Here is a 26381-nt window from a genome sequence, read left to right on the forward strand (position 1 = left end):
GTGTAGAACAAAAAAGCTGATCACATTTATAAGCTTACTATTTAAATAACAAAGGAGTGTAAGTATTTTAATTAGTTTTAAATATAACTTACATGAGCCAGATTTAATTTCATATTGCATTATCCTAAGCAGTAAATGTATGGTGTGTGTAGGTGTGAAGTTTTAATAGAAGTCTCTCTGATCAGCTCAGTTTAAAAAAGAAATCTCAAGCACAGCACAAAGTGGGGATCATGCAGCCTAACTTCCAGAACACAATTTTTTATTTGTGTTTAAACTTAATTAATTTTGCAGACAAAAAAAGTAGAATTTAGATAATAAAAGAAGCGATGAAAAAATTCTACTGTTTTACTTTAATGATTCCAGTGAGACAACAAAAACAACCACAATGTGCAATACACAGCCTTTAGTCTTTACATTTGTACATTTTTTATTGACGTTGTAGCATGCTTTTCTATTATACAGTCTTATGTATTTACATTAAATCACCAATAAGCATTGCCTGAGTATCAATCATAGCCAGTTCCTCGTCATTCACCCATTGGTCCTCCACCGGTGCATTGACAGGTTTGGTAGTCGGAGTAGGTACGGTTTTTAAAGTGCTAGGTGTCGTGGACCTTCGAGGGGGATTGAAAGTCTTATTTACACATGGAGAAGCCACTGAGCTCAGGTTGGAGAGAGGTGGTGGTGACGGGACACGAGACAGATAGTCCAGAGCTCTTCTCCTCTTCAGGGTGACCGGGTCTTTCTCTGTTGAACAGTTTGTAGCAGGAGGGTTCCTGCTGACGGGTGTGAAGGATCCAAGGCTCCTGAGTGGAGGCTGAGATGTCACCTGTGTAAAAAGGCCACCGTTTTAGTTTTTAACCAATATGAAGTGGTTATGAGTTATTATGAGCCCCAGATCTCACAGCAAGTACATCAGAGACGTATTACAGTAAGGTGGGTTCATAGAAATGGCCAGTGAGGTTTATGTAGCCGATAGCCTAAAAGGTCACCAGTTCAAATCTGTGGCCAGGTGTCACTAAAGTTACGTAGAAAAGTCATGTATTCATTTTTGATTTGGCCTGTCATTAGGTCTCCCTTCATCTTGCAAAACTGCTCTGTGCAGCAAACAGCTCTGCTTCAAAACTATGTGTGTTTGTGCCTGAATATGACTAGAAGAGGGGGTGAGCAGCGGGAGACTTACGAGACAGCCACAACCAATCAGAAGTAAAAAATAAATAAATAAGGTACTGGCATTTCCTGTGCTTCTTTTCCACTGGCTGTACAAAAACGGACCCTTAATCTTTGATTGGCTAAAGCTAGCGTTGGCCTTGAAGTATATGAACTCACACTTGTCATTGTGCCTCGTCTCCTGTCTGTTGTAGAAGCTGGGGTTCGTGTTTGCAGAGCAGGAGAGGAGTCGGAGCTCAGGCTATCAAACCTAGTTAAAGGTGAAAGCTTCTCTTCAGCAGTAAGAAAGAAGTTCTCCTGACCCTGAAAACACACGATGAAAATGATATTCATGTCATTTTTACATTTAACATTAAGGAGAAAAGAAAGATCAGAAAAGTCTACGTGATTTAACAGTAAAACCCTTTTAAACAATAAAGTCAGGATCTGGGGCCGTATTCACAAAACATTTTAAGGCTAAGAGTAGGTCCTAACGTGCTGATTTAGGAGTAACTCTCAAAAATAAGGGGCGTCTCACTCCTAATTTTAGGACTCCTAACTTTTTAAGATAAGTGTAATTCACAAAGCATTTTAGCGCTAAAACTAGCTCCTAAATCTATGAAAAGCTAGGAGTCCTCGAGAGGACTCCTAAGTCACTAAGAGTAAATCACAGACACTCATTTGATGGCATTTTGGAGAGATTTAATGCTAGTGAGCTTTACAAAAGGTACCTTAATAGCTGTAAGGGTTTAATGATCTTAGTAAAGCTATATTTAGAAAGTATAGACACATTTATATTTATTATATTTATATAAAAAAATATTTATTAATTATTAAGTTCCTTTTCCTGCAGTTGCTTTGGGTTTACGATGCACTGAAAGTTACTGTTGGTTTCACGTTTGGGTTTAATTTGTTACTAGAGTAGGCCCATATGTGGCGCTTCCATCTCCTCCATTCCACAGGTCCGCTACTGTATAGTTGCGTGTCTCGCCTTTTTCCTTCCGCATGCACTTTACGATTTTGCCAGTTGTTGTTTCTAAATTGTGAATTTCCTGGTTTATCGCTGTCTGACTATTGCTGCATAGTCCGCCGTTGAGGGAAATACAGTGAGAGTGCATGGCGTGCAGCTGTTCAATGAGGATATTTTTTCCGATTCAAATCATTGTAAAATTTTAAATGAATATACCTATGTGGCGCTATTGTAGGTTAATTGTGAACGAATGTGTGGGAAACCCTGCAGTATCTTGGTTTCATGTTAAATCAGTGTCACTTGTCATTAATTGTATATAAAAACTCTTCACTTTAATACAGCGACACGATATGGATATCTCCCACAGTGGTTCTATCATAAACTCACTCTTAGCTCTCATTCCCTCTCAGCCAATCACTGTGGGCATAGAAGGTATGAACATGACATCATCCATAGCAACAGGGTCAACACCGCCCTCTAGTCTTAGCTTAGGAGTTCCTCCCATTCCTTAGTAAAAGTTGATCTTATCAGCTTTGTGAATAGGTTTTAAGAAATTACTCCTTACTAAGAACTTTTAGTGCTCCTTAGGAGTACTCTTAGCGCTAAGATAAAATGCTTTGTGAATACGGCCCCTGATCATTAGTCCATTACATACATCAGCCCTCACACCTAATCGTGATCCGGCTAGGTTTATTTCTTTTCATGTGTGAAATTGAGTGTTTTTTAAGGTCCAATACTTCAACTGGTCAATTTCAGAAACTGCATTGACAACTTTGCTATTTATATTCTATAAATGCATTTCCATCAGCTCGAGATGTATTAAAGCTTAACCCAGTGAGCATGACAAAAATGACCATGTCCAGCATTTCTAATTTCATCCATTATGATCTGCAAGTGTACCATAATGGAGCTAAAGCAACTTTGATTTTGACTTTGATAAAACAATAAGCACTTTGTCTGAGAGAGCATCTAGAGTTTGACAAAAGAGGTATCTAAAATGAATGAAAAGTGATATCTAAAATGAATGAAAAGTGAATATGTTCTGAAGCATGAAAGCCGCTATACAAGTTTTTTGGATGATAGCACTGTACCTGGACCAGGTTCCTGAGTTGGCTGAGTGATTCCCGTAGATGAACTTCTTTGGGGTTTGTTGAGAAGACGGTCAGATCTCCAGCGTACACGACAGAAGTGGTCTGACCTCTCAGCTGCAAGTTGCTCAGAGCCAACAGTACACGTGGTTTAACCACTTCTTCCAAACCAGATTGAGCCAAGGGGCTAAAACAGCGAACTTTAACAAAGTTCAGTTTCTCATCAGCCAGATAAAATGCAGGAGAAGAACCTGTGTTCAAACACATAAAAAATATTTTAGTAAACAATATAGGTATGGGAAAAAGAGTTAAAGAATGATCACCTACCCTGTCCATCTATGATGCTGATGACATATCCTGTGAGATCAACCTCTCCACACAGTGGTTGGAATTCTGGGTTTTGCAGCTCCATAAAATCCGTGGAGAACCTCGGTTGAAATCGTTTTGATAACCATTCCTGAGAAGCCTGAATCATGAAAAACACCACAAATAATAGAAATGCTCCATTATATTTCTAAATTTATAATATACAATGTGATATGCACAGGGTGCTCATTATACTTTCAACAGTACCTGTAAGTCCTGAAACTGTGTTTTCTTAGTCCCAGTCAGCTGAACGGTTGTGCTCCCACCAAGTTTCTTTCCTTCCGACGTGGAGAGGTTATAGACTTTGTATCGACAGCCTTCCTTCACCAAAGACTGAAGATCCGAGGAAGGTCTCCAAAGGTTCAACTGAAAAACTACAACAGAAAGAAAAATTACATGATTTAAAATTCATCTTTTAATACACAATAGTACATATATTAAAGTAATCACAGAACATCTCAAATTAATCAAAATAATGCACACCATTTCCGGGTTGGTCCATGGAGTCAGCCAAGCAGAGCCTCCACACAGGTGTAACTTCCCGCTTGGGACAGCTACCTTCGCTCTCCTCGGCACTTTCTAAAGCCGTTCGGTACCGCTCCTGCAGTTCAGCCTGTTTCTTCCCCATCAGAGAACATCTGTAGGTGCGTAGAGTCTCCAACTGCTGTTTGCTCAAATGAGCCTTGGACATGTAAGCAAAATAGGTATAATTAAAAGTCTATTCATAGAGAGAATTAGGTCAACAATATGTAATGCCACATTTGCATTACCTCAAGATACGCTGGGTCATCCCCTACTGCTTCATAGAGCTCCTCTCCATCTTGAAGATTAGCCATATCCTGATGACAGATAGTCCGTCTTCTACGTTGAAGTTTGCCATTACCTGATGATGACAGTTTGTAAAAAAATAAACATATTCCATTTCAAGCTGTACTGAAGATGCTGAAAACATGATTTCTACCTTTCTCTTCCTTTTCAAATTCAGCTTGAATTTTGGCAAATAGGATCTCCACAGCTTTTTGTTTCTGGCTGTTGTATCGTCTCGCCTCCTTCTCTTCTGCACGAATAGAACGGAACATAACCCCTCCATCAGGTTTCCTCTCCATCCACTGGAAAATATGACATGCAAACAGTCAAAAGGGGTCATCACATAAACTTCCAGGAGTAAAAGTGTAATCGATCCAAGTCACACCTGTATGGGGTAGCTTCTTAGTATGATAATATCTACACATCCCACTGATCCTCCATTGCTGTACAAACAGGAGACAGGAAGCAGGAATGGCCGAGGATCCTTGTAGAATCCCAACTTCACATCCCATCGTGTAGGTCTGCTGCAATTGGCGTTAATCTAAACAAAAACAATTAATAAACCAACTTATTCTTTGATTTCTATTTGGATAAATACAATCGCTTGTGGCCTCCTTTTTAAAGCACCTTTAACATGAGCGATTCAGGTGCCTCCAAAGGGGAGCAAGCATCTTGTGACCCCACCAGTTGAGCCCCATGGATGATCAACTTCCCACCGACAGCAAGTCGACCTTTGTGTAGCATTGCAGTCAACGGTTCATCCATCTGTGCTTTAATGGCGTACCAGCCATCTGTCAACCAAACAACTGCAGATGTGGTTTCAACCTTGGTATCAGGACCTTGGGGCTTCTTGTTGTCACCGAAACTCTGTCTATTTGGGGAGAGACCCCTGGAGACAATCCCACAAACACAGAGGACAAGGGTTTTGGCTGCTGTGTCGTCCTTTTCCATGATCTTTCTCAGAGCCGGCCTACGGCTGTGGTCCACCTCAACGTCATATCTAATACACATGAAATAAAATACACACTTTAAAAAAACATTTATAATTTAAATAGAAATTAATCAATAAATACAACATCATCAAACAACTTTGATCATCTTGAATATATCCAATAAATGTAATAAACAAAAAAAAGAGTAATTAATCAAATAAAATGTTGCTATCCGTGAAATAATTTGCAGGGGGGAGAATCATTTGTTTATTTCTCTTGAATAACACTTTAAGATGTATGTACATTAGTCTTTACATCTTACAGAAAATGGCATGACATGTTATTATAGTTCAATGTCATATTGAACAAAAATAAACTAGAATCCTACATACCTGTACTTTAGTTGTAGGAGAACCTGCTCTGGGTTTAGACAGAGGCTACCCATTGTTTCTGGAAATGATCTTTCCATGGAGGCCTGCTTCCACACAATCCATCGGTAGTGATTGTACGCCCACTCCTCTCTGATCAGTTTAGGATCCACACCTGGTGTATCGCATAATGCTCTGTGGACGGTGTAGAACAATGTTATTCAGTCAAATCAGCCTTCACTCTGCATTTGCACATATCACGATACACCTCTTTTCTCAAACATTCTAATATGTTTAACATTTCAAAGTGAGTAAAATAGAATAAAAACCTATAAAACTCTTCTTTTCCTGCTGTCCCATCATTGCTAGGAAGTAGCCATCCTCCGTCAGCAAGCTGAACACCACTGCCATCTATAAAGGCCTCCTGTTTTATGAACTGATGTAAATTGAAGCGAAAAGATTCTGCTGTCTCACTGGTGATCTCACACACGTGCTGATGAACTCCATGGCCATAAAGCTTAAAAAACAAAAAAAACAAACATGTTAGAAGCTGTTTACAGGACAGTAATCCACTGCTATATATGTATGTATATATATATGTGTGTATATATATATATATACTGTATATGTGTGTGTATATACAGTATCTCACAAAAGTGAGTACACCCCTCACATTTCTTCACATTTTTCTTTATATCTTTCCATGTATAACAGTGTAAATTTACTGTCCCCTCAAAATAACTCGACACACAGCCATAAATGTCTAAACTGCTGGCAACAAAAGTGAGTACACCCCTTAGAAAAAATTTACAAATTGGGCCCAAAGTGTAAATATGTTGTGTGGCCACCATTATTTTCCAGCACTGCCTTAACCCTCTTGGGCATGGAGTTCACTAGAGCTTCACAGGTTGCAACTGGAACCTTGTTCCACCCATTCATGACAGCATCACAGAGCTGGTGGATATTAAAGACCATGCGCTCCTCCACCTTCCGTTTGACGATGCCCCAAAGATGCTCAATAGGGTTTAGGTCTGGAGACATGCTTGGCCAGGCCATAACCTTTACCCTCAGCTTTTTTTAGCAAGCCACTGGTCGTCTTGGAGGTGTGTTTGGGGTCGTTATCATGTTGCAATACCACCCTGCGGCCCAGTTTACGAAGGTTGAGTGCACATGGTCAGCGTCGTACACAGAGGTTGGCTTTGGAAAATAGACGTATGAGTGCTGCCAGCATTGCCGCAGGGCTTGAAGGGGTGGGGGGTCAACCTGTCAGTGCTCAGACCATACGCCGCACTCTGCATCATACTGGTCTGCATGGCTGTCATACCAGAAGGAAGCCTATTCTAAAGATGATGCACAAGAAACCCCACAAAAAGTTTGCTGAAGACAAACAGACAAACAAAAATGTATTTTGGTCTCATCAGACCACAGGACATGGTTGCAGTAATCCATGTCCTGTGGTCTGATGAGACCAAAATACATTTATTTGGTTCAGATGGTGTTAAGAGTGTGGAGCGGCAACCAGGTGAGGAGTACAAAGACAAGTGTGTCTTGCCTAGAGTCAAGCATGGTGGTTGGAATGTCATGGTCTGGGGCTGCATGAGTGCTGCCAGCACTGGGGATCTACATTTCATTGAATTCTAACATGTACTGTGACATACTGAAGCAGAGCATGATCCCCTCCCTTCATAAACTGGGCCGCAGGGCAGTACTGCAACATGATAACGACCCCAAACACCCCTCCGAACGACCACTGGCTTGCTAAAGAAGTTGAGGGTAAAGGTTATGGACTGGCCAAGCATGTCTCCAGTCTTAAACCCTATTGAGCATCTTTGGGGCATCCTAAAACGGGAGATGGAGGAGCGCAAGGACTCTAATATCCGCCAGCTCCTTGATGTCGTCATGAATGGGTAGAAGAGGGTTCCAGTTGCAACCTGTGAAGCTCTAGTGAACTCCATGCCCAAGAGGGTTAAGGCAGTGCTAGATAATAATGATGGCAAAACAAAATATTGACACTTTGGGCCCAATTTGGAAATTTTTTCTTAGGGGTGTACTCACTTTTGTTGCCAGCAGTTTAGACATTAATGGCTGTGTGTCGAGTTATTTTGAGGGGACAGTAAATTTACACTGTTATACAAGCTGTACACTGACTACTTGACATTGTATCAAAGTGTCATTTATTCAGTGTTGTCGCATGGAAAGATATAATGAAATATTTGAAGAAATGTTAGGGGTGTACTCACTTTTGTGAGATACTGTATATATATATGTGTGTGTATATATATATTAGTGGTGGGCCGTTATCGGCGTTAACGTGCTGCGTTAACGCAAAACTCTTATCGGCGATAAAAAAAATATCGCCGTTAATCTCTTATTCCACCTCCTGTTCGGCTCAGGGGAGATGGTTCCCTCCAGGGCCGATGGCTGTTCGCTGTCAGGGTGAACCCCCTTCCGTGTGTTCTCTGGTCGGGTAATAATAGCCGGGGGCCGTTGTTGACACTTGAGGAGCCTTTATTGCAGGAGCGAAGCTTCTCTCACACACCCGCCGCTCTCTCTCTCCATCACTTGCCCACGACACACACCACCTGGCTGCAGGATCGCTAATGTAACACTCAGCGCCAAACCCCCTTCACAAATCTGTCTATTCAATGTTTAGTTATGAATGTATCCATGTACGTAACTCTGACATGTACATAACTTAATTTATTGTTAATAATATGGTCTGTTTATAAATTCGGCATATGATTAAAGCATCTAAACGCCCGTAATCATGTTAAACGTTTACTGTTTTTAAGTTATTAATGCCACTCGCTCCCGCAGATACACAGCAGAGGGAGGTCTTATATTCAGCCATTGCTAAAGGGAGTGCTGTATTATGGAACGGCCGCTGTGGTACGAAATTCCAGTCTCAACAATGTTTCCTACACGAAATTATAACTCTAGCGTCTACAGCCCGTTGTTTTCATGTAGTGTAACTTGTGTAATGTGTTACATTATTCAGCTGTTGCCGTGATGTCGGCTAACGCTGATGCTAATGATAACTAGCTCTCCGTCGCACAATAGACTGTAGGTTGGTGTTGCAGCCAGCTGTTAGGTGAAGCGCTGTCCCACAGGTAAAAGCCATGGACCTATAAAGCCTGTCCAATATTCACTCTAGTCCAGCTTCTTGAAAAGTTTATAAGGACTTTATTATTTATGTAAAAATTATATTTAATGTTTCACTTGAAGCACAAAAGTAATGGCTTTATTTTCTGTTATAGCCTATAGCCTACCCAACAAATTAGTTTTTTCGTTTTTTTTAAGCACAAAAAACAGTGCAATGTTGTGTTTTTTAGCCTTATATCTGATTAAATTGTTAGAATATTATTTGTTCGCAATAATTAGACACTCGTTCTGATGACGAAATGAAAGCCACCTGGCTTGAGAAACACGTTCTCAAAGACTTACTTTGAGTCATTATTTAGGAGCACACACATATTATGAATGAATTCAAATGAGACATTTTAATCTAGATTAATCTAGATTAATTCCAAAATTAATCTAGATTAATCTAAATTAAAAAAATTAATCTATGCCCACCTCTAATATATATATATATAAAAAGAGAGAGACAATAGTCCGGCCTTGCCTGTTTTTGGCTGTATCTTGCAGGAGCCTTGCCATTTACGGCATCTTGTAATGGTATCCTTGACACTCCTGAGGTTTTAGTAAGGAACAAACTGCCAGGCAAGGGTCGAATAGTCTGGCGCTTCTTTTTCCTAATCCGCATATCCTGCATATCGCGTGCCAGATCTATGTTATGAAGATTCTGAAACATGTCTGAAGACCATAAACACATCATTACTTTACCCATGTTGTTAAGACTCAGACTGTAAAGTTTGTATTACTGAATTCATCCAAAAAGGTGACATCACCTTGGCTTCCAGACAACGTCTCCTCCTCATGTGACGCATCTGCAGCAGAGTCCTTCGATCCACAGCCGACCTGAAGGTTTTGATCAGTTGTAGCGTTAGCCAAGGCCACCCACTGAACATCTTCTGTGCTTTCATTACCAGCTACATCTGTATTGCTTGGTGTTTTTTTAGATGGCGGCATAAAGGTGTTGCTGTTTAAGGTTGTTACAAACAGATCTTCCTGTGGTTCAGAGGGGTTCTCTTGAACAACAGTTCTTTGTTTTTTGAATGGAGGAGCAAAAGTAGGTGCTCTTATGCTGTCCTTGAGCACAGTATTGTTGCGACTCTCTGTTGGTTTTGCACTCTTGAAGAATGGGGGAACAAAAGCTGGCATCTTGGAATTTGCAGAACTGCTGTAATCTGGGGTTGACTGTTGTGCTGCATTTGTCATGTGAAATCTGGTTTCCATGTAGTTTTTTCCTTTACTGTAGGACAACAACAAATTTATCAAGAAGTGCAAATTACCTGTGTCAGTCACTCAAACATATGAACATCAATTCGCAGGCAGCTTACCAGAGGGGCCTTGTGATGTTTGGATGAAGAGATGTGCTGTACTTGAAAACTCTCCTGTCTTTCATTGCACCTTTATAAAGAAATACATGAAAATCCAGAGTTATTTACTTAATAAAGAAAAATTATGTATTCTTAAGATAACTTGTTACAGTTCTAGTGATTTACCAGTTGGGCAAATTTTTTCAGGATGCAGTGTTGAACCTCTTGGACCATCAACAGTCCTGTCAAACTCTTCAAGTAATCGTCTCTTAAGTGGAGGCTGACCTACAATATTTTAAAACAGTCAGGCAGCCGTTGATAGTTAATAATCATGATTGTAAGTAACAGATAAGATTAAAACCTTCAGGTACAAGTTCTGTGTTGCAATATGAGAATAATACAACTGCAAATAAAAACATTGCGACAATCTGTGTGGCATAAAACAAACATAACATATTACCTAGAATTTCTGAGTAATAACACACACTTACCAGTCATATCTTTGTCCTCTACCAGTCTTTTCACTGTTCCTTTCTGTTCAGCTACAGAACTGTTGCTGGGTTTTGGGTATTCTTGCAGTGGCAAATCTTCTAAAGTCATTGGGAGACTTTGGCCAGCTAGACTTTCATCTTCTAGCAACGCTTTGGTGCAGTCCAGAGCTTCCTGGGCGAGAAACTTCTGCTGGGTTTCTGTGCAGCCTCTGAGATTAAGCAAGTTAAAGTTTAAAACTGAAGACTCCCCCATCCCATTGACCACAGGTTCATCCATGTTGCTTGTCTGCTTTATTTCATAGTCCAATCCACTTAACATTTCTTCTACAGGGCTGTCATGGACGTCATCCTCCCCTGATTGGTTAATTGTGTCTTCTTTACATTTCAATGCAGTAGGTGCCTTGTCGTTGACACAATTCAAATCACGTAGACTTGTTGTTTGAAGAGTTTCACTTTTATGGTCAGTGTCTTGTAAAGACGTTAAAGATTGAACTGCCTGAGGGGTACTTCCCTTGGCATTGATTTCCTTGGCACTGGCTGTGGTGAGATTGAAATTGTCTTTTTTCACATCCAACACAGAGTTTGAATCATGGCACTCCCCATCAGCAAATTCTTTCAAAAGGGTCTTTGCTTTCAAAAGATTTTTCTGTGACACATGAACTTTTGCTCCCCCTGCAGTCGAGAAACCACAATGTATTTTCACTGTATTTTCAACATTATTTAGTTTCTTGTCACTGTTCCTCGAGTCTGAAAAAGCTGGGATCTCTGCACTGAAACTGATGTCATTTAGGAGAGCTTTAGCCATCTGTAAGCCCTCAGAGGAAATCGCCACTGGTTTACCACTGGCAGCAAGGAATCCGTGATTCCTAGGTGGTTGACCAGAAACTGGCATCTTGGAAGGTGTTTGCTTTACACCAATTTCATTCTCAACCACGTCACATTCGCTTAAAATAGATTTTGCTTTCTTTAGGGCTGCAGATGAAATAGCAACTCCTTTGCCACTGGCGGTCTGAAATCCACCATTCTGTCTTGGCAATGTGTCTCGTTTTTGATCCAGTTGTTTGATTGTGTCCTCAGATGTAGCACTTTCATTCAAGAGAGACTTTGCTATCGTCATTGCTTCAACTGACACGGAAACCTTTTGTCCACTGGCGGTACAGAATCCACCACTGTTGCTAAATGCACCTATTGCAGTAGAACAAATGTTCTTTGACTTTGCACACAACGCAGAAGAAAGAGGCTTTGCCATCAAAGATGAGTTACCATGTAAAACATCTGCATTGGGAGAATCCAGTTTGTGAATCTCATCATCATCATCACAATGCAGCATCTTCTCATGTTTTACTATTGGTCCCACATTTACGTTCTCAAACTCAGTGCGTTCACTTCCAGGGTCTTCAGGATTGCTGCTCATCCTTTTAAATTCTTGACCTTTTGAAAGGTTTTTCTTCTCGCCATCACTTCCACTCAGAGGTGCTATACTTTTCTCATGTTTGACTGATATTTTATCGATAGCATCCATATTATCAAAGTTCTTGAAGAAAGCATCTGCTTCTTGCATATATTTTCCTGAAACAGAACCAACATCAAGTTCTTTGAAAAGCTGCTTTGCTTTCAACATATTTTTCTGTGACACATGCGATTTTGCTCCCCCTGCAGTCGAGAAACCACAATGTATTTTCTCTGTATTTTTAGTATTGTCTTGATTCTTGTCACTGTTCCTTGAGCCTGAAACAGCTGGAATCTCTGCACTGAAACTAATGTCATTGAGGAGAACTTTGACCTTCTGGAGGGCCTCTGATGATATCGCCACAGGCTTAACACCGGCTGCAAGAATTCCATGATTCCTGGGTGGTTGACCAGGAATTGGCATTTTGGAATGTGTTGGGTTTACACTTATTTCCTCCTCAACTCCATCACATTCAATGAACAACGACTTTGCTTTTTTGAGAGCAGCAGATGAAATGGCAAGTCCTTTTCCACTGGCTGTCTGAAATCCTCCATTTTTAGGTTGTGTAGCCTGAATTTGATTGGTAAGATGACCAGTTTTTAAAGCATCTCCTTTTTGATTCAGCTGTTTCTTTGTGTCTTCAAGTGTACACATTTCAGTCAAAAGACTTTGGGCTTTTTTCATTGCGTCAGCTGACACTGATACTTTCTTTCCACTAGCTGTGCAGAATCCACCACCATTGCTTAATGCATTGATTGCAGAGGAGCCAATAGTATTCGATGTTGTGCACAATAGAGATGATGGCGGCTTTGCAGTCGAAGAAGGGCTTCCATGGAAAGAACCAGCGTTCCTTAAAGCCGCTGTATTCTCCGAACCAACATCGTGAACCTCCAAATTACTTTGTTCCTGTGTATGACAGACAGCTGCTCCAGTTTCTTCATAATAGTTTTCTTTCACCACATTTTTCAATTTCTGATTTTTCTTAAGACTGATATTTCCATGCAAAGGTTCTATGGTCTTTTTATTATTTACTGACATGCCAGCGTTAACATCCATGTCTGCACAGTCTTTGAAGAAAACATCTGAATCTTGCAAAGCTTTTGCTGAAATAGAAATTCCTTTCCCACTAGCCATCTGGAACCCACTTTGACAAGTGCTTGTGTCTATTTTGCCATTTTTAAACGAAATTGCAGCTTCTTCATCTGTAGTGCATGTGACCTGTCTGTCTGAACAAACCTGTTTGTTCATGTTGGAATCACAGCCCCTAATCCTGCACTTGGTATCTTTACCATCTTTATGATGCAAAACGTTACCAGAGTGATTCTCCACACTGAGCTTATGAAGTTTTTTAGAATCAGTTTCACTGATTTGCTTTTCTGGGGATTTTTTATCCGTCATAACAGTCTCTTCTATATCTGCAAACAAAGCTTTAGCTTTACTCAGACAACTTTTTGAAACTCTCAAAACATTTCCTCCTGCGGTCTTAAAACCAACACCTAGAATCAAAGGATTTTTGTTCTCTAGCTTGCTTGTTTTGGTGTGGCCAGCTTTATCAAAATGTTTGGCTGTTGCCGATATAATACTGCTACTGCATTCAGGGATGTGATTTGAAGAGGAAGGCATCTCCTCAGTAAAGGAATTTTCCTTTTTTGTTGCACTGGACAATGACAAACCTGTGGATTTACTTGTGACGTTGGGTGTATCAACATTTGTTTTAGCATCTGAAACCAAGGCAATTTTGTCTTGCATCACAGTAACCGCCAGATGTTGTTCAGCATCTGAACTAAAACTGTCATCAAAATCTATACCCGTAAGAAAATCAGGGTCAACTTTTTGGAGAGAGAAGGCATTATCTTGACAATGTAGTTTTATCTTTGCAGTTTTGAACTGTGTAAATTCGAACTGGCTATCTGCGTCTTCCAAAAGGGTGCATAGCTCAGTTACGTCAGCTTTTTGTGAAGGTGTTAACTGACAACTGATTTTATTACTTGCAGAAGGTGGCTGGTTTGAGTTAGAGGTTTTATTTTTCACCGATTCGCGGCTCATGGGAATGGCATCTTTTGTCTCATGGGCACAGTTCGTGGGCTGATAACTTAACATTTTGTCCCCCTCAGTCTCTTCAAGGAGAAGCTTGGCTTTCTGCAAGTTTGCCGAAGAGATTTGTATTCCCTTATTTGAAGCGGTTTTGAATCCAGATGAATGGATGGAAGGAATAGAAACTGTTGTTTTCTCTGGCAGATAGCCATAAACTTGACCATTAAGTGGAATGCAATTCATTGTATCGACAGTTCCTTGTGCACTACTGGGTAGTTGTGTCGAATTCCTCTCAATGTGCAGATTTTCCTTTGGGACAGGGTCTAGTGTATGGCTTTCCTTGATTGTATTGGACAGCATAGAATCAATTTCAACTCCTTTTAAATTATCATCTAAATGTGCTTTTCCATTTTCTTTTTTTGTACATGGAAAAGGAGTAGTCCTGTATATATCCGTTCTTAAGCTAGTCCCCTCTTGACTTTGGTCATTGTTCTCCGAGCTGGGAAGAACAAATGTCATTTGAGTGATATCTGCAACAGCAGAATTAAATCCACTGTCACTTGCAATGCCCTTATTGATAGAGTTATTTTGATGAATAGTTGAAACATGTCTTCTGGTATTGATGTCATTACAGTCATCGTTAAAGTGTGCTTGCCTTGCTTTCTGCTTAGTTTGTTTCATTGCTGAGAGACAAGCTAATGGAGAAAAGCCATTCCAAGGAGTATCCTTTTTACCGGGTTCTGACATTTGACTGAAGTCCTGTGCAAAATCTCTGCAAAGCTGCGACATGTCAACATCTTGGACTTTTGCTAGAACTGAGAGAGGTAGATTTTCTTCAGCAATATTTTCAGTTTTTTGCACTTCATTCTTCCCGATAAAGCAATAACCTGCTTCATTTGAGGCTTTACCCAACTGCTTTTCGTACACTTCTTGTCCTGAAATGAAGCATCATGATAAAAAAGGGTAAATTCAGTGATCATAGAATAGGGTCTTTTACCATGGTAATACAGAATGTATAATGCATTTTACACTTTACATATATGAGAAATGTGTTACCAGAGCCTGGAGTCCGTGGAGATGAGTCCATCTTCTGGGATGGTGTTTCTTTTCCTTGAAGTTGAAGTTTTGAAGGCTCAATAGTGTAAACAAATGTTCTGTTTTTCTTAATAAATCCAGAGTCTGTAATCACAGTTGGCCCGACTAGCTGGTCAGAAACAGAGTCACTCTGCAGCTGTTTTGTTAAATCGTTTTCCACTTGTGTAGTATAACTTTTGTTGCAGAGAGTAGAATCCACAGTGCAAGGGGGAATTTCATTTAAACTCAATGGAGACCACTGAGTGTTTATAGTTTTCACAGGTGGGGATAAGGGAAGTCTGCCAGGTTCCTGATCAGCTGATTTCTGTTCACTGGATGCAGCGTTGTTTGCTGTTGAGATGTCCATAGAGATGCAGCCATGTTCTTTTGTTGGAATGATTTGCTTTCTTTTGAATTTGTCCATTTTCACTTTTCTCAATGCTGAACTACTGTTGGTGAAAAATATAGATAGAACATGTTCAGCTCCCTCAGGAATACTTGCTACGGTGCTGTGAATTTCTCCATCTTCTATAGCATCTGGTAGCTTTTGTTTCCAAACATCTTCAATCTGATTCAGAGGACTCTGGGGGGCATCATGGGACTCCGGATCCTGAAAGGCCTCAGGGGAACAAACACCTGGTGATTCAGACCATTATAATTTAGCATTATACAGTTTCCCTTCAGGGATGAATCAAGTATCTATCTTGCCTAGAGCTGCAACGATTAATTGAAGAATCAATTATTAAAATAATCGACAACAATTTTGATAATCGATTAATCGTTTGAGTATTTTTTTAATACATTTTTTCCAAATTCTCTGATTTCAGCTTCTCAAATGTGAATATTTTCTGGTTTCTTTAATCCTATTTTGACAGTAAACTGAAATATCTTTGTGTTTTGGACATAACAATACATTTGAGGACGTCAACATGGGCTTTGGAAAATTGATAAAAAAAAAAAAATCACCATTTTCTGACATTTTACTGACCAAAAAACTAATCGATTATGATAAAATAATCGACAAATTAATCGATTATCAAAATAATCGTTAGTTGCAGCCCTCTTGCCCAACTGCATGTGCAACACAAAAAAGGGAACATTTGCAAAGTATAGTTATGCAATTTGTATTCAGAGTGTCTGCACCATCTTGGACATTAGCATATTTTAAAAGGGAAAAATTTAAGAAAAAAAGTACCTTGATGACAGGTGGGGATGCCATTGTTTTTGGGTGACACCACTCCAACACTGGATGCGTTTGAAAGATGAGGGAAAAGCTTCCGTACAAACTGAGAAAGGGACAGAAAAAACTGACGGCATGTTTGCTCTGTCCTATGCTAGGAACTTCTCATGGCAGAAAATAAGAAGAGTTTCTATGCCCTTTTCAATGCATACTAGGATTATGTATGTATGTATGTATGTATGTATTTATGTGTGTGTGTGTGTGTGTGTGTGTGTGTGTGTGTGTGTGTGTGTGTGTGTGTGTGTGTGTGTGTGTGTGTGTGTGTGTGCGTGCGCGTGTGTGCGTGCGCGCGCTGGGATACTTCTTTTCTATACAATTGAATATTCAATAAAAATGTTTTAATTTACATTGCATAGACATGAAATCGTTGACATGAGCAGAATGTGAGTCAACATTCAGTAATATTCTTCAAACAGAGAGATATGTCAGTTGAATATTTGGGCTTGACAGATTACTCACAACAACATTGCTGTCCTCAGAAACACTCACAGGACAGGGACTCTCATCAGCTTTAGCTATGAAATTAAGAAAACACATAAAATAAATCTGTTCTGAATTAAATGAATAAATCACATATACAGATTAGGGGTGTGAACGTTTACAAAAATGTCTAAACGGTTACACTGCAATTTTTACTAAGTTAGGTTCATTCTAAGTTTCGTTGATTTTTCTTAAACGGATATGATTTACCAACCGGTTACACCTGTACACGTGCACACCCCTAATACCGATATTCAAAACAACAATTTGTGTTGCGTGTCATTACTTACTTAAAATCAGGGTGTCTGGTACTCCTGGCGGGGTATTCAGAGAACTGGTCCATGATATATCACCATGAATCTGTGCACCTAGACTTTCAGATATCTGCTTTGCATAGTTGACCTGTATCATTCAGAAAATAAAACAATATAAAGAGAGGAAACTTGCCTTTTATCCATTACTCAAAATTCAAAAACTGGTATTTGCTGAAAGAAAAATAAGATCCCTGGTAGATTTAGTACACTTACTGAGGATTTTTGTGGAGTTTTAAGCAGATCTGCAAAGATTACAAAAGCAACCAAACAAATTAAAAAGTGGTGATCCAATCTTGTAATTCAAACATTTGAGATACAGGTACATTTGACTCACCAAAACTCTCCTCATTCTGAGACTGGATACCTCCAAAGTTCAAACCTCGGACCCTAAAAAGAAAAGGACAGACATAAAAAACTGCTAACCTATGAAACCTACCGCTGTAAAAACAATAAACCATTTAATATAAATGCTGTTGACATTGAAATTAACTCTGCAGAGATGAATTTTGGGACATTTAAAAAAATCATGATTACTCTTTCAAACAACAGAGACAGCAAATAGTTATTGCACTCACCTCTCTTTTGGCATCCGAAATAAACATGGACTTTGTGATGGCGTCCATGGCAATGTTTCTTTTTTTAGTACGCAACAAAGACAAACATTATTTCAGGTGCAACCTCAAGAAAGCCTATACATGCAGCCCTAAATAGGTTACTTAAAAACAATTAATTAGAACATTTACATTTTAAATTTAAAAAACGTCCAATGCAGACATGCATATTCCTGTTTAGCATGAGTTTATTAACGTGGTAGAAAAGTTTAAAGTAAACAGTCAGACTTCATTCCAACATTACCTTGTTCAGCTGTGAAATACTGCTCATCCTCATCCTCAGTTTCAGGTGACACAACACGGCTGCGTCTAAAAACTTTTGGGGTTGAAAACAGCTGACTGTCTACTCCAATTTTGTCAAAAGGTGTTTTGAAATTTCCCTCTTGGTTAGCACACAGCTCATCTTGATCAGAGACATTTCCCTCATTTGCACACGTTTGAGCTGTCAGTGCGAAAAACCAGTCGGGATCCAGTGGTCCGAGCTCTTAATAGGGACAATAAAAAATGGTTTATAGATCAGTGTAAGTATAGTTACTACACTACAGCCAACATAAAAAACATTATGTTTTTTCCTTTAATTTCACAAAACTTCTCCTTTGTGGCTTTGCAGTGGGATTTATTAGAGAACATATTATTAAGCACTCTACAATGCAATGCATTACAACTTTAGTGCAAACACTGTTTGTGTAGCTTATAAAGTTAAAATGTTTATTGTTACTGGTGTCTTACCTCTCCAGATATCGTCTTTGAATGTGTCGTACATGTTTTTGGAGGGTACATCCATCCCAGATGACTCTTGTACTTGCTAAAGTTTGCTATGTGACACACCTGAGAAAAAACCTGAGAGTTTTTAAACACGACTAGTTTCCATTTGTACGGTGGCGCTGAGCATTCACCAAATAAAAAAAAGTTTCAGAGCAGGATCTCGTAATTACGAGATAATATCTCGTAATTACGAGATAAGGATCTCGTAATTACGAGATAAGTATCTCGTAATTACGAGATAAAGATCTCGTAATTACGAGATAAAGATCTCGTAATTACGAGATAAGGATCTCGTAATTACGAGATAAGGATCACCCTCTCATTCATCAATAACGATGTGTGTGTGTGTGTGTGTGTGTGTGTGTGTGTGTGTGTGTGTGTGTGTGTGTGTGTGTGTGTGTGTGTGTGTGTGTGTGTGTGTGTGTGTTTGTGTGCAGACGAGGTGAACCTAGCCATAGGAAAACGTAGGCAATAGCCTTGGTTTCCGGACTACAATGGGCCCCATAATCAATACAATTATTTTAAATATTTGTTTACTGTTCATTCATTAATCAGCGATCGCATTGGGAAATGAGGGACACACTTTCACTTTGTATATGCAGTTTGTTCATTATGAGCCACCGGAGCCACCGTACTGTGTTGCCTCATCCAATCAGAATGCCCGGTGGGCTAGTTCACTTTTACCTCCTGTTTGTTACTGTATCGGAACGCAGTTTTATTGAATGCTTTGATTAAATGCAGTCGTTAAACTCGGTGTAATCCATGACTCATACAAACACATAAGAACTTTCTACAAGGAGTGCATGACAATGATAGCCATGTCAACTTTGTGCAGATATGCAGTCACTGGGACTATTCAGGAGAAAAGCCCAGTCGGACCTCAGCAGCTGATCACGGGCGTAAAGCCGAAAGTGTGTCCCTCAGTAGCCTACCCGATGCGATCGCTGATTAATGAATGAACAGTAGCCTAAACAAATATTTAAAATAAGTTTATTGATTATGGGGCCCATTGTAGTCCGGAAACCAAGGCTATTGCCTACGTTTTCCTATGGCTAGGTTCACCTCGTCTGCACACAAATACACACACACAGACATCGTTATTGATGAATGAGAGGGCGATCCTTATCTCGTAATTACGAGATCCTTATCTCGTAATTACGAGATCCTTATCTCGTAATTACGAGATCTTTATCTCGTAATTACGAGATCCTTATCTCGTAATTACGAGATACTTATCTCGTAATTACGAGATACTTATCTCGTAATTACGAGATCCTGCAGTGAAACTTTTTTTTATTTGGTGAATGCTCAGCGCCACCGTACATTTGCAATGATATTCGCATACATTTTATCAGGATACAGTAACAGCTTTCTACTTCTACTCTTAAGTTTCTAATGATTTCACAGCAACCCATGACAATGTAAGAGATAGAACTGAAGGAGAGTAAATAAAGAGGCAGAAACTCTTCAAAAGTTAGTTAGCTTGAAGCTGAGTGGTTTTACACACTTCTGGTGATATCACACGTTATGTAGCTAACTGCTCGTCCACTAGTCTACCTTAGGTTACGTTACGTATTATTATAGTGATACTGCTAAGGACAAGTTATCGAGAAGATGAAGATACGTTAGCTGACGTTAGATTCACAGTAGCCTATCGTTAAATGGTACAGAGCTAGTTGCCAATGTTAACAAGATAAATACATTCAGGTTAACTTATTTTGACTGATGAACGCTTCGAGGATACTTTTACTTACCATAGCGGAGTCCGAGTGTTGCCGTTCATGTCAAAATCAAACTCTAAACTAAATGTTGAGAAAAAAAAACACAAAACCACGAAGTAAAATGATAGAAAAGTAATACTACTCCGACTCAAGCTATTAGAATGCCCGTGCTACATAACAAACCTCGCGCGCCCAGCACACCGGAACTCAGATCGACTTCAAAATAAGAGTCCCGGTGTGGTGCGGCTGTTAAAAGAGACTGGATTTGTTCTGAATGAATGTTATAATGTCAGTTTGAAGCAGAAATATAATTTTAACTACAAGATTCGGCTTCAGATCAATTTCTGGCAGGAGCAAAAACGACTCAAACAGGTTATATTTGCCCATGTAAAGGTATTTCATCGAGTAAAAGACACTGGATGGGATATAATCTATTTAATGTGATACTCATGAATGTTATCAACTCATTTTAAGGCAGATAAAACATTTCAGTATCAAGATAGGGCTTGTGATCATTTTCTGGCAGTAGGAAAACGACTTAAATGTTATATTAGCCCGTATTACAGCTGTTAAAATAGACTGAATTTGTTCCACCCCATATAGCCCACATGAATGTTATATTGACAGATACTCATGAATGTTATCAACTAATTTTAAGGCAGATACAACATTTCAGTATCAAGATAGGGCTTGAGATTCATTTCTGGCAGGAGGAAAACGACTCCAATGTGTTATTTTTGCCCTTTAAAACGTATTGCAGCTCCGTATATAAATAAATAAATACATTAATTTATTTCATGACATGCTTACTTGATTAGTGATGCAAATTATTCTGTTATAATCAGTCACAATTAAAAAATAATCAGTTTTTTAGCATTTCAGACACAGACAATGTTGGATGCATATATCCTCCTCCTTATGAGGATTCATAGTCTTCCTGCCTGCCTTGTGTTCTCATCTCTGCACCTGGCAGGTAGGCTAGAGCTTTTGGTTAGTCTCAGAACTTTTAAAATATAGAAGGCTACCCATATTTTATTGAAGCGACAATATTAATTGATCTATAACACAAATGACAAACGAAAACCACAGTTAACAAATGTAAGTTTTATTTTTTCTTGTTACATGAGTGTACAGAACACCAAAATATAGTACATTGCAAAGGCAGTAGTATTTACAAGGTGAGAGGCTACACCAACAGTTCTTATGGAAGCTATACAAATATGTAGCTTTCGCTTTCACTCTACAACATGCAACTCAAATGGTTAAGTTCATAAAAATACAATCTTATGAGCATAGCCCCCATTGCAATATGTACAATTATTCCGTTAAAATAGTTTCTGTATTTGTTCATAAACATCACTACTACACTTTATAGGACATAGAATTTGCAAGCTTGGCAGGTTTAGCAGATGAAACAAAATATTTGTTTTCTATAAATCTAGTCTGATAAAAGCATGTTTTCGTCTTGCAAATAATATTAATAATGTATCTAAATGCTAAAAGCTGCACAGTTAAAGTACAGTAAGATGTTTTTTAACAGAGAACCCACACAGCAACATGTACGTTTAGGTTTGGGAGACATTACAGTAGTTTTGCAGCATGTCAAAGTAGTTAAATGGGATGAATTTATATAAATCATTATTCATAATTCCATCTGGGATGGTTGTTAAATTTATATAACACACTCGATCACCCACACACACACACACACAAATAACCAGTACTTTCAACAAGTAATAAAGCCTCCCTTTTTCTGTACTGACAATGTTCATGTTTTCCAATTCTATGATATTCAAATACATTCTTTCAGGGTACAGAAAGTGTTATCCACTTCTGTACAGGATTGCACATTTTCCCTTGACAATTAAAACAACAAAACTGAAAGAGAATCATTTAGCTTTGGTATGTCATTTGTTAAATGTGAGAGTTATTGTCCTCAGTAGCAAGTGGTCGCTTTGTGACAATAACTATTATTAGTGCAATATAAGCCTACGTTTCTTTGCAATGGCAAAGTCTCTCATCTTTTTAACAGTATTGCTGGAAATCTGGAGATATGACTTTATGACATTCTGATGAGCAAGAATAGCGAAGGGGGTTTGGTTATTCCCAGGGGAGAGCAGAGTGCTTGTTTACCACTGAGATGATAGCAGCAACCCCAGACAGGACCACAGGCTCTGCATGGGGCCAGGGGGCTGTATGTAGGGATGGCTGTCACAGGTTGCCTGACCGCCATCAAAGGGTTGAGCCTGAAACCCTGGAGTCTGGGAGGAAAGCTGTGATGGCTCGGTAGCCTTGGGCTCGCCGAATCATGTCCCGAATTTCTCCATTAAGTTCCATTAACTTGACTGAGATTTCTGTCAGGTCCTGTTTTGAGCCCACCAGAGCAAATGTTCCCGTCTGACCTAAAGTTTGATGTCTGAAGTAGATGTTAAGTAGAGTCTGGACCTCGTCCTCAGAGGGGCAGCCAAAGATGTCGTTGGGCCACATTGATCTGCAATGGAAAAAGAAAATATTATTGATCTGACTGGGGGTATTATTTACTCCTCATGTACAGGAAAATTTGTCTTTCTTACCTGCACTCGCGAATGTATTTGATCGCCGTCGGAGACTCGTTGTTTTTCAAACACTCCAGGACGGCCTGCACAGCGGTCTCAGAGCAGCTGAAGGTGGGCTCAGAGCAGGAGCTCTCTCCAACAGCAATCTCCTCATCCATCACTGAGGCTGCTGCTGTCCTCAGGTTACTCTTCAATTCATTTAGCTCCCTGGACATGTTTGTCAGCTAAAGGTTGAGAGGGATGAATGTAATTAAACAGGGATGTCCCCGGGTGCCATGGTTTCATAAAGAGAGGACAAACACATTTTAAAAGTACCCACCTCGGGAATAGAGCTTATTGCATGGATCTGTTCGATCAGCTTACAGTAGGACTGAAAAAGCAGCAACAGCTGAAAGTGGAGTTTGTAGAGTCTTTGACAGAGCTCCAGTTGCTGTAGAAATAAGAGAAATGTCGTTGTTAGCTAAATATCCTATTTATGGGTTTGCTCTCTCTTTCCTTTGTTTTACTTTATAGTGTGTCAGGAGTTCTGCATTAGGGGATTACTACTGTGGAAGAACTACTTGTACATTGATGTAAAACCTGCAGCACTTATGCAGGAAACTTGACTTGAAACTTGAAGTGCTGAAAGCAGGATTACGGTAAGGACAACAAAAGAAGAAGTAACAAGTCTTTCCAACTTACAGCCAGAGATTCCATTTGCTACAAAGCAAGCATGTTAGAGGACAGAACAGAAGTAGGGAAAACAGAGAATCAAAAGAAGGGCATGCAATATCTCATTATTTTCATTAAGAGGTGGATGAAAAGTATTATTTTATTTGCATGCAGAGGAAGAAAAGTCTGGGTTGATGTATGTATGAATTATAACTGAAAGGAGGGCTGAATTAAAGGTCCCCCTATGGAGTTTTAATTGAGTGGGTCACCATTTTGTAGCTTGCCAATATATGCTGCAACCCGCCAAGAAAGACAGGGAAGAAGAAGACTACAAGCCAGTACATGGATGTAAACAGTGCTTGATTTCTTAAACGATTCATGAGGAAGGAAATGCACTCGACACGTTAGTTAGAGCTCAGAGATGCCCTCAAAGTGTGTTGGTGAGGAACACTGAATGTAAACATAATGTTTGTTGTCAAGAAAACTCCACAGGGCCCCTTTAATTAAAAAGCTAATAAAAACATGCCAAGTTTTGCCTGTTAATTCGCACAAATGCACTCACTTTGGTACGAATATCTTAGCTTTTAAGCACCAAGTTCTAAAAGCAAAACATTTCCATTTTGCGGTTTCCCTTCCTCGGTTATGAATTGAGCGGAAGTGTTTACTGCTAGGTCAAATGCAACTTAAAAGAACTTGCTCCCATGCCCAGCAGAGCTGAAAATGATCACAATGCACGTAGGAATGACATAATCGTTGTGACGTGCGGCAACAGAGGGTTGTCAGAGACTCGACATCGTGTGAGAAAATTAGAAGTAACACTCACAGAGCTACAGTGTCACACAGTAATCGCAATGCAGAAAGTACGGTGTGAAAGGTCAGTTGAAGGGGAAATTTCAGTATTTTCAGTCAAACAAACTGTACGGTTATTTTCTTTCAAAATCATACAGCCTTTTATGTGTTTGCACACTGGCTGAATGCATTAGATAAACAACACAACATAGCAAATCTTTATTTTACATTACTGTACAATTGATATGAAAGCATGGCAGATTTATTGCTCAAATTCCTTAAAAAACAGAAAAAGGATTTACCTTTTCCTCATGCTCAGCTGGTTGACATGTTATCACGGTGCCTGTAGAATTCCTGGTAAAGGTTGCCCTACAGTTGCTCAACCACTGTGGGTGAAGTATAATAACATTTTAAACAACATCAGTGTCAACATACAGGTTACATTTCAGACTGGAATGCAGAATATTGAATTCTTTAATCTCCTTACAGTGACAGCTGCCTCCTTCCTGTTGTTGTACGTGTCAAGATACTCCTGAATTTCCAACACGCTGAATTTCATTTTTTCGAGGAGCCCATAAGACATAATCTGTGAAGAAAAATAAGTTTTGTTGTTGAATTGGTTCAACTGCCACTAACGTACTGTAAAAAAAATGTATTAGAAACTGAAGAATGACAGGTTTCTCACCGTGTCTGCATCAATAAATAGTGTTGGACACTCGGAGCACAATGTCAGCATCTGAGAAGACTTCAAAAGCTTTGATCCTAATCCTCTCAGGCCATCGCCAAGGTAACTCACGGCGTCACAGGTCAAGGAACAAAATTTGTTCTGGATACTCTGCAAAGCAAAAACAAAATAAACTGTCAAAGTCACTATCGCATCATTCAAAGTTCTAAAATTCTACTCATTCTATATCAGTTTTTTTAATGATTTCCATTCCCTGTCAGCTTTGGCCAGTGAAGTGAAACACATCTGGTTAATGAATCTAGGAAGATTTTCAAGCTGAAAGCATCCACACAGTGCCCCCTCTATTCGTAATTAATCAGTGCTATTCTGAAAGGAAGCCTCTTCTTCTGAAGGTTAATCAGCCAGATGACTAATCCTGTTAACCTTTCACTTGTAATGGCTCAGTGTTACATGGCACCCTGTTGAATGAATGCAGGCCGTGCTACTATATTAATACCTGGAATAGTGAAGAAAAAACGTGAAAAGTGTAGACGGCACAGGATCCATCCGAGTCACAGACAAGCTGGTTGACGTGACTTCTCCAGGCCTCCTCTGCGTCATCGCAAATGGCGGGTTGGAAAGCTGCCAGGATGGCGGAGAAGAAGGGTGACGGTGGAGGCGAAGAACGAGACCCCAGGGTGTCGTCTCTGTCCTCTTCGGCCAGACTGAGAGGACGCAAAGCTGTGTTATTATTAAAAGAGTCATTGCGACTTAAAGGTGGAGTCAGCGATTCTGGAGCATTGTTGTTGTCAAAATCAGTGAATATCTCCTTACGATCCACTACCTATACTTACTGTGTGTGCACTGATAAAAATACAGTGTCAAAATACATCCTAGGCTCTGTAAACGTGCATGTTGCTAGCTACGGTCGGCCCTCTTTGTTTACATACCTTTTGTTAACATAGCAGTTTACAGAGCCAAGGCTGTGTATTAACACCTCGTTTTTTTTTCAGCACACACACAGACAAGTATCAGATCGTGATGAGATATTCACTGATTTTTGACAAAGTTATTTTGTCAACAAGCGTTCTCCAGAATCACTGACTCCACCTTTAATAGAGTCATCACAATGCTAACTTTATTCATCTATTCAATGAGAAATGCTGTGAGGAGGTACCTGGGTAAGCAGCTGTCAAAGTCCAGTTCTTTGTATTCAATGTGAACCATGTCCATCGTCAAACTGTCGCCACAGTGAAATTCGGGGGGAAGCTCAGTGATGCTGACAGACAGGTCGTCCTCGTGGACAGCGGTGTCTTGGTCTTCTTGTGATGTGTCATGCTGTAAGAGAGCAAGAGGGACACATGCTATCTCTGTTGAAATGAACTACAGTTATGAACCAATGCTGACACAGCATGCAGTA

General features: G+C 39.7%; 2 protein-coding genes across 6 annotated transcripts in view; both read right to left on the bottom strand.

Annotated features, from left to right (window-relative positions):
- Nucleotides 1–451: 451 nt before the first annotated feature.
- Nucleotides 452–20435, bottom strand: brca2 (BRCA2 DNA repair associated). The gene is made up of 27 exons (XM_080024713.1): nucleotides 20336–20435; nucleotides 18546–18656; nucleotides 18061–18300; nucleotides 17781–17838; nucleotides 17540–17592; nucleotides 17419–17447; nucleotides 17182–17293; nucleotides 16871–16926; nucleotides 16367–16457; nucleotides 15154–15807; nucleotides 10614–15032; nucleotides 10309–10407; nucleotides 10144–10213; nucleotides 9592–10055; nucleotides 9306–9496; nucleotides 6010–6197; nucleotides 5705–5875; nucleotides 5008–5380; nucleotides 4766–4921; nucleotides 4535–4682; nucleotides 4344–4456; nucleotides 4057–4255; nucleotides 3781–3947; nucleotides 3535–3673; nucleotides 3211–3458; nucleotides 1330–1473; nucleotides 452–829 (listed from the first exon to the last, which is right to left on the bottom strand). The coding sequence occupies exons 2-27, from the start codon at nucleotides 18598–18600 to the stop codon at nucleotides 473–475; spliced, it is 8994 nt and encodes a 2997-aa protein (XP_079880839.1). The 5' UTR covers nucleotides 18601–18656; nucleotides 20336–20435; the 3' UTR covers nucleotides 452–472.
- A 956-nt stretch (nucleotides 20436–21391) lies between these two features.
- frya (furry homolog a) overlaps nucleotides 21392–26381 on the bottom strand; it is a 53659-nt gene continuing 48669 nt past the window's right edge. For all 5 annotated transcript variants that reach the window (XM_080054068.1, XM_080054067.1, XM_080054066.1 and 2 more), the window contains 8 exons: nucleotides 26139–26299; nucleotides 25479–25686; nucleotides 24983–25132; nucleotides 24785–24883; nucleotides 24600–24683; nucleotides 23177–23287; nucleotides 22876–23081; nucleotides 21392–22793 (listed from right to left, as the gene is read on the bottom strand). In XM_080054068.1, coding sequence (XP_079910194.1) covers nucleotides 22535–22793; nucleotides 22876–23081; nucleotides 23177–23287; nucleotides 24600–24683; nucleotides 24785–24883; nucleotides 24983–25132; nucleotides 25479–25686; nucleotides 26139–26299 — 1278 coding nt within the window. In that variant the 3' untranslated portion in view covers nucleotides 21392–22534. The remainder of the gene's footprint in view (nucleotides 22794–22875; nucleotides 23082–23176; nucleotides 23288–24599; nucleotides 24684–24784; nucleotides 24884–24982; nucleotides 25133–25478; nucleotides 25687–26138; nucleotides 26300–26381) is intronic.

The sequence above is a fragment of the Ammodytes marinus genome (genome assembly GCF_949987685.1).
Source record: "Ammodytes marinus genome assembly, chromosome: 3".
Classification (NCBI taxonomy): domain Eukaryota; kingdom Metazoa; phylum Chordata; class Actinopteri; order Uranoscopiformes; family Ammodytidae; genus Ammodytes; species Ammodytes marinus.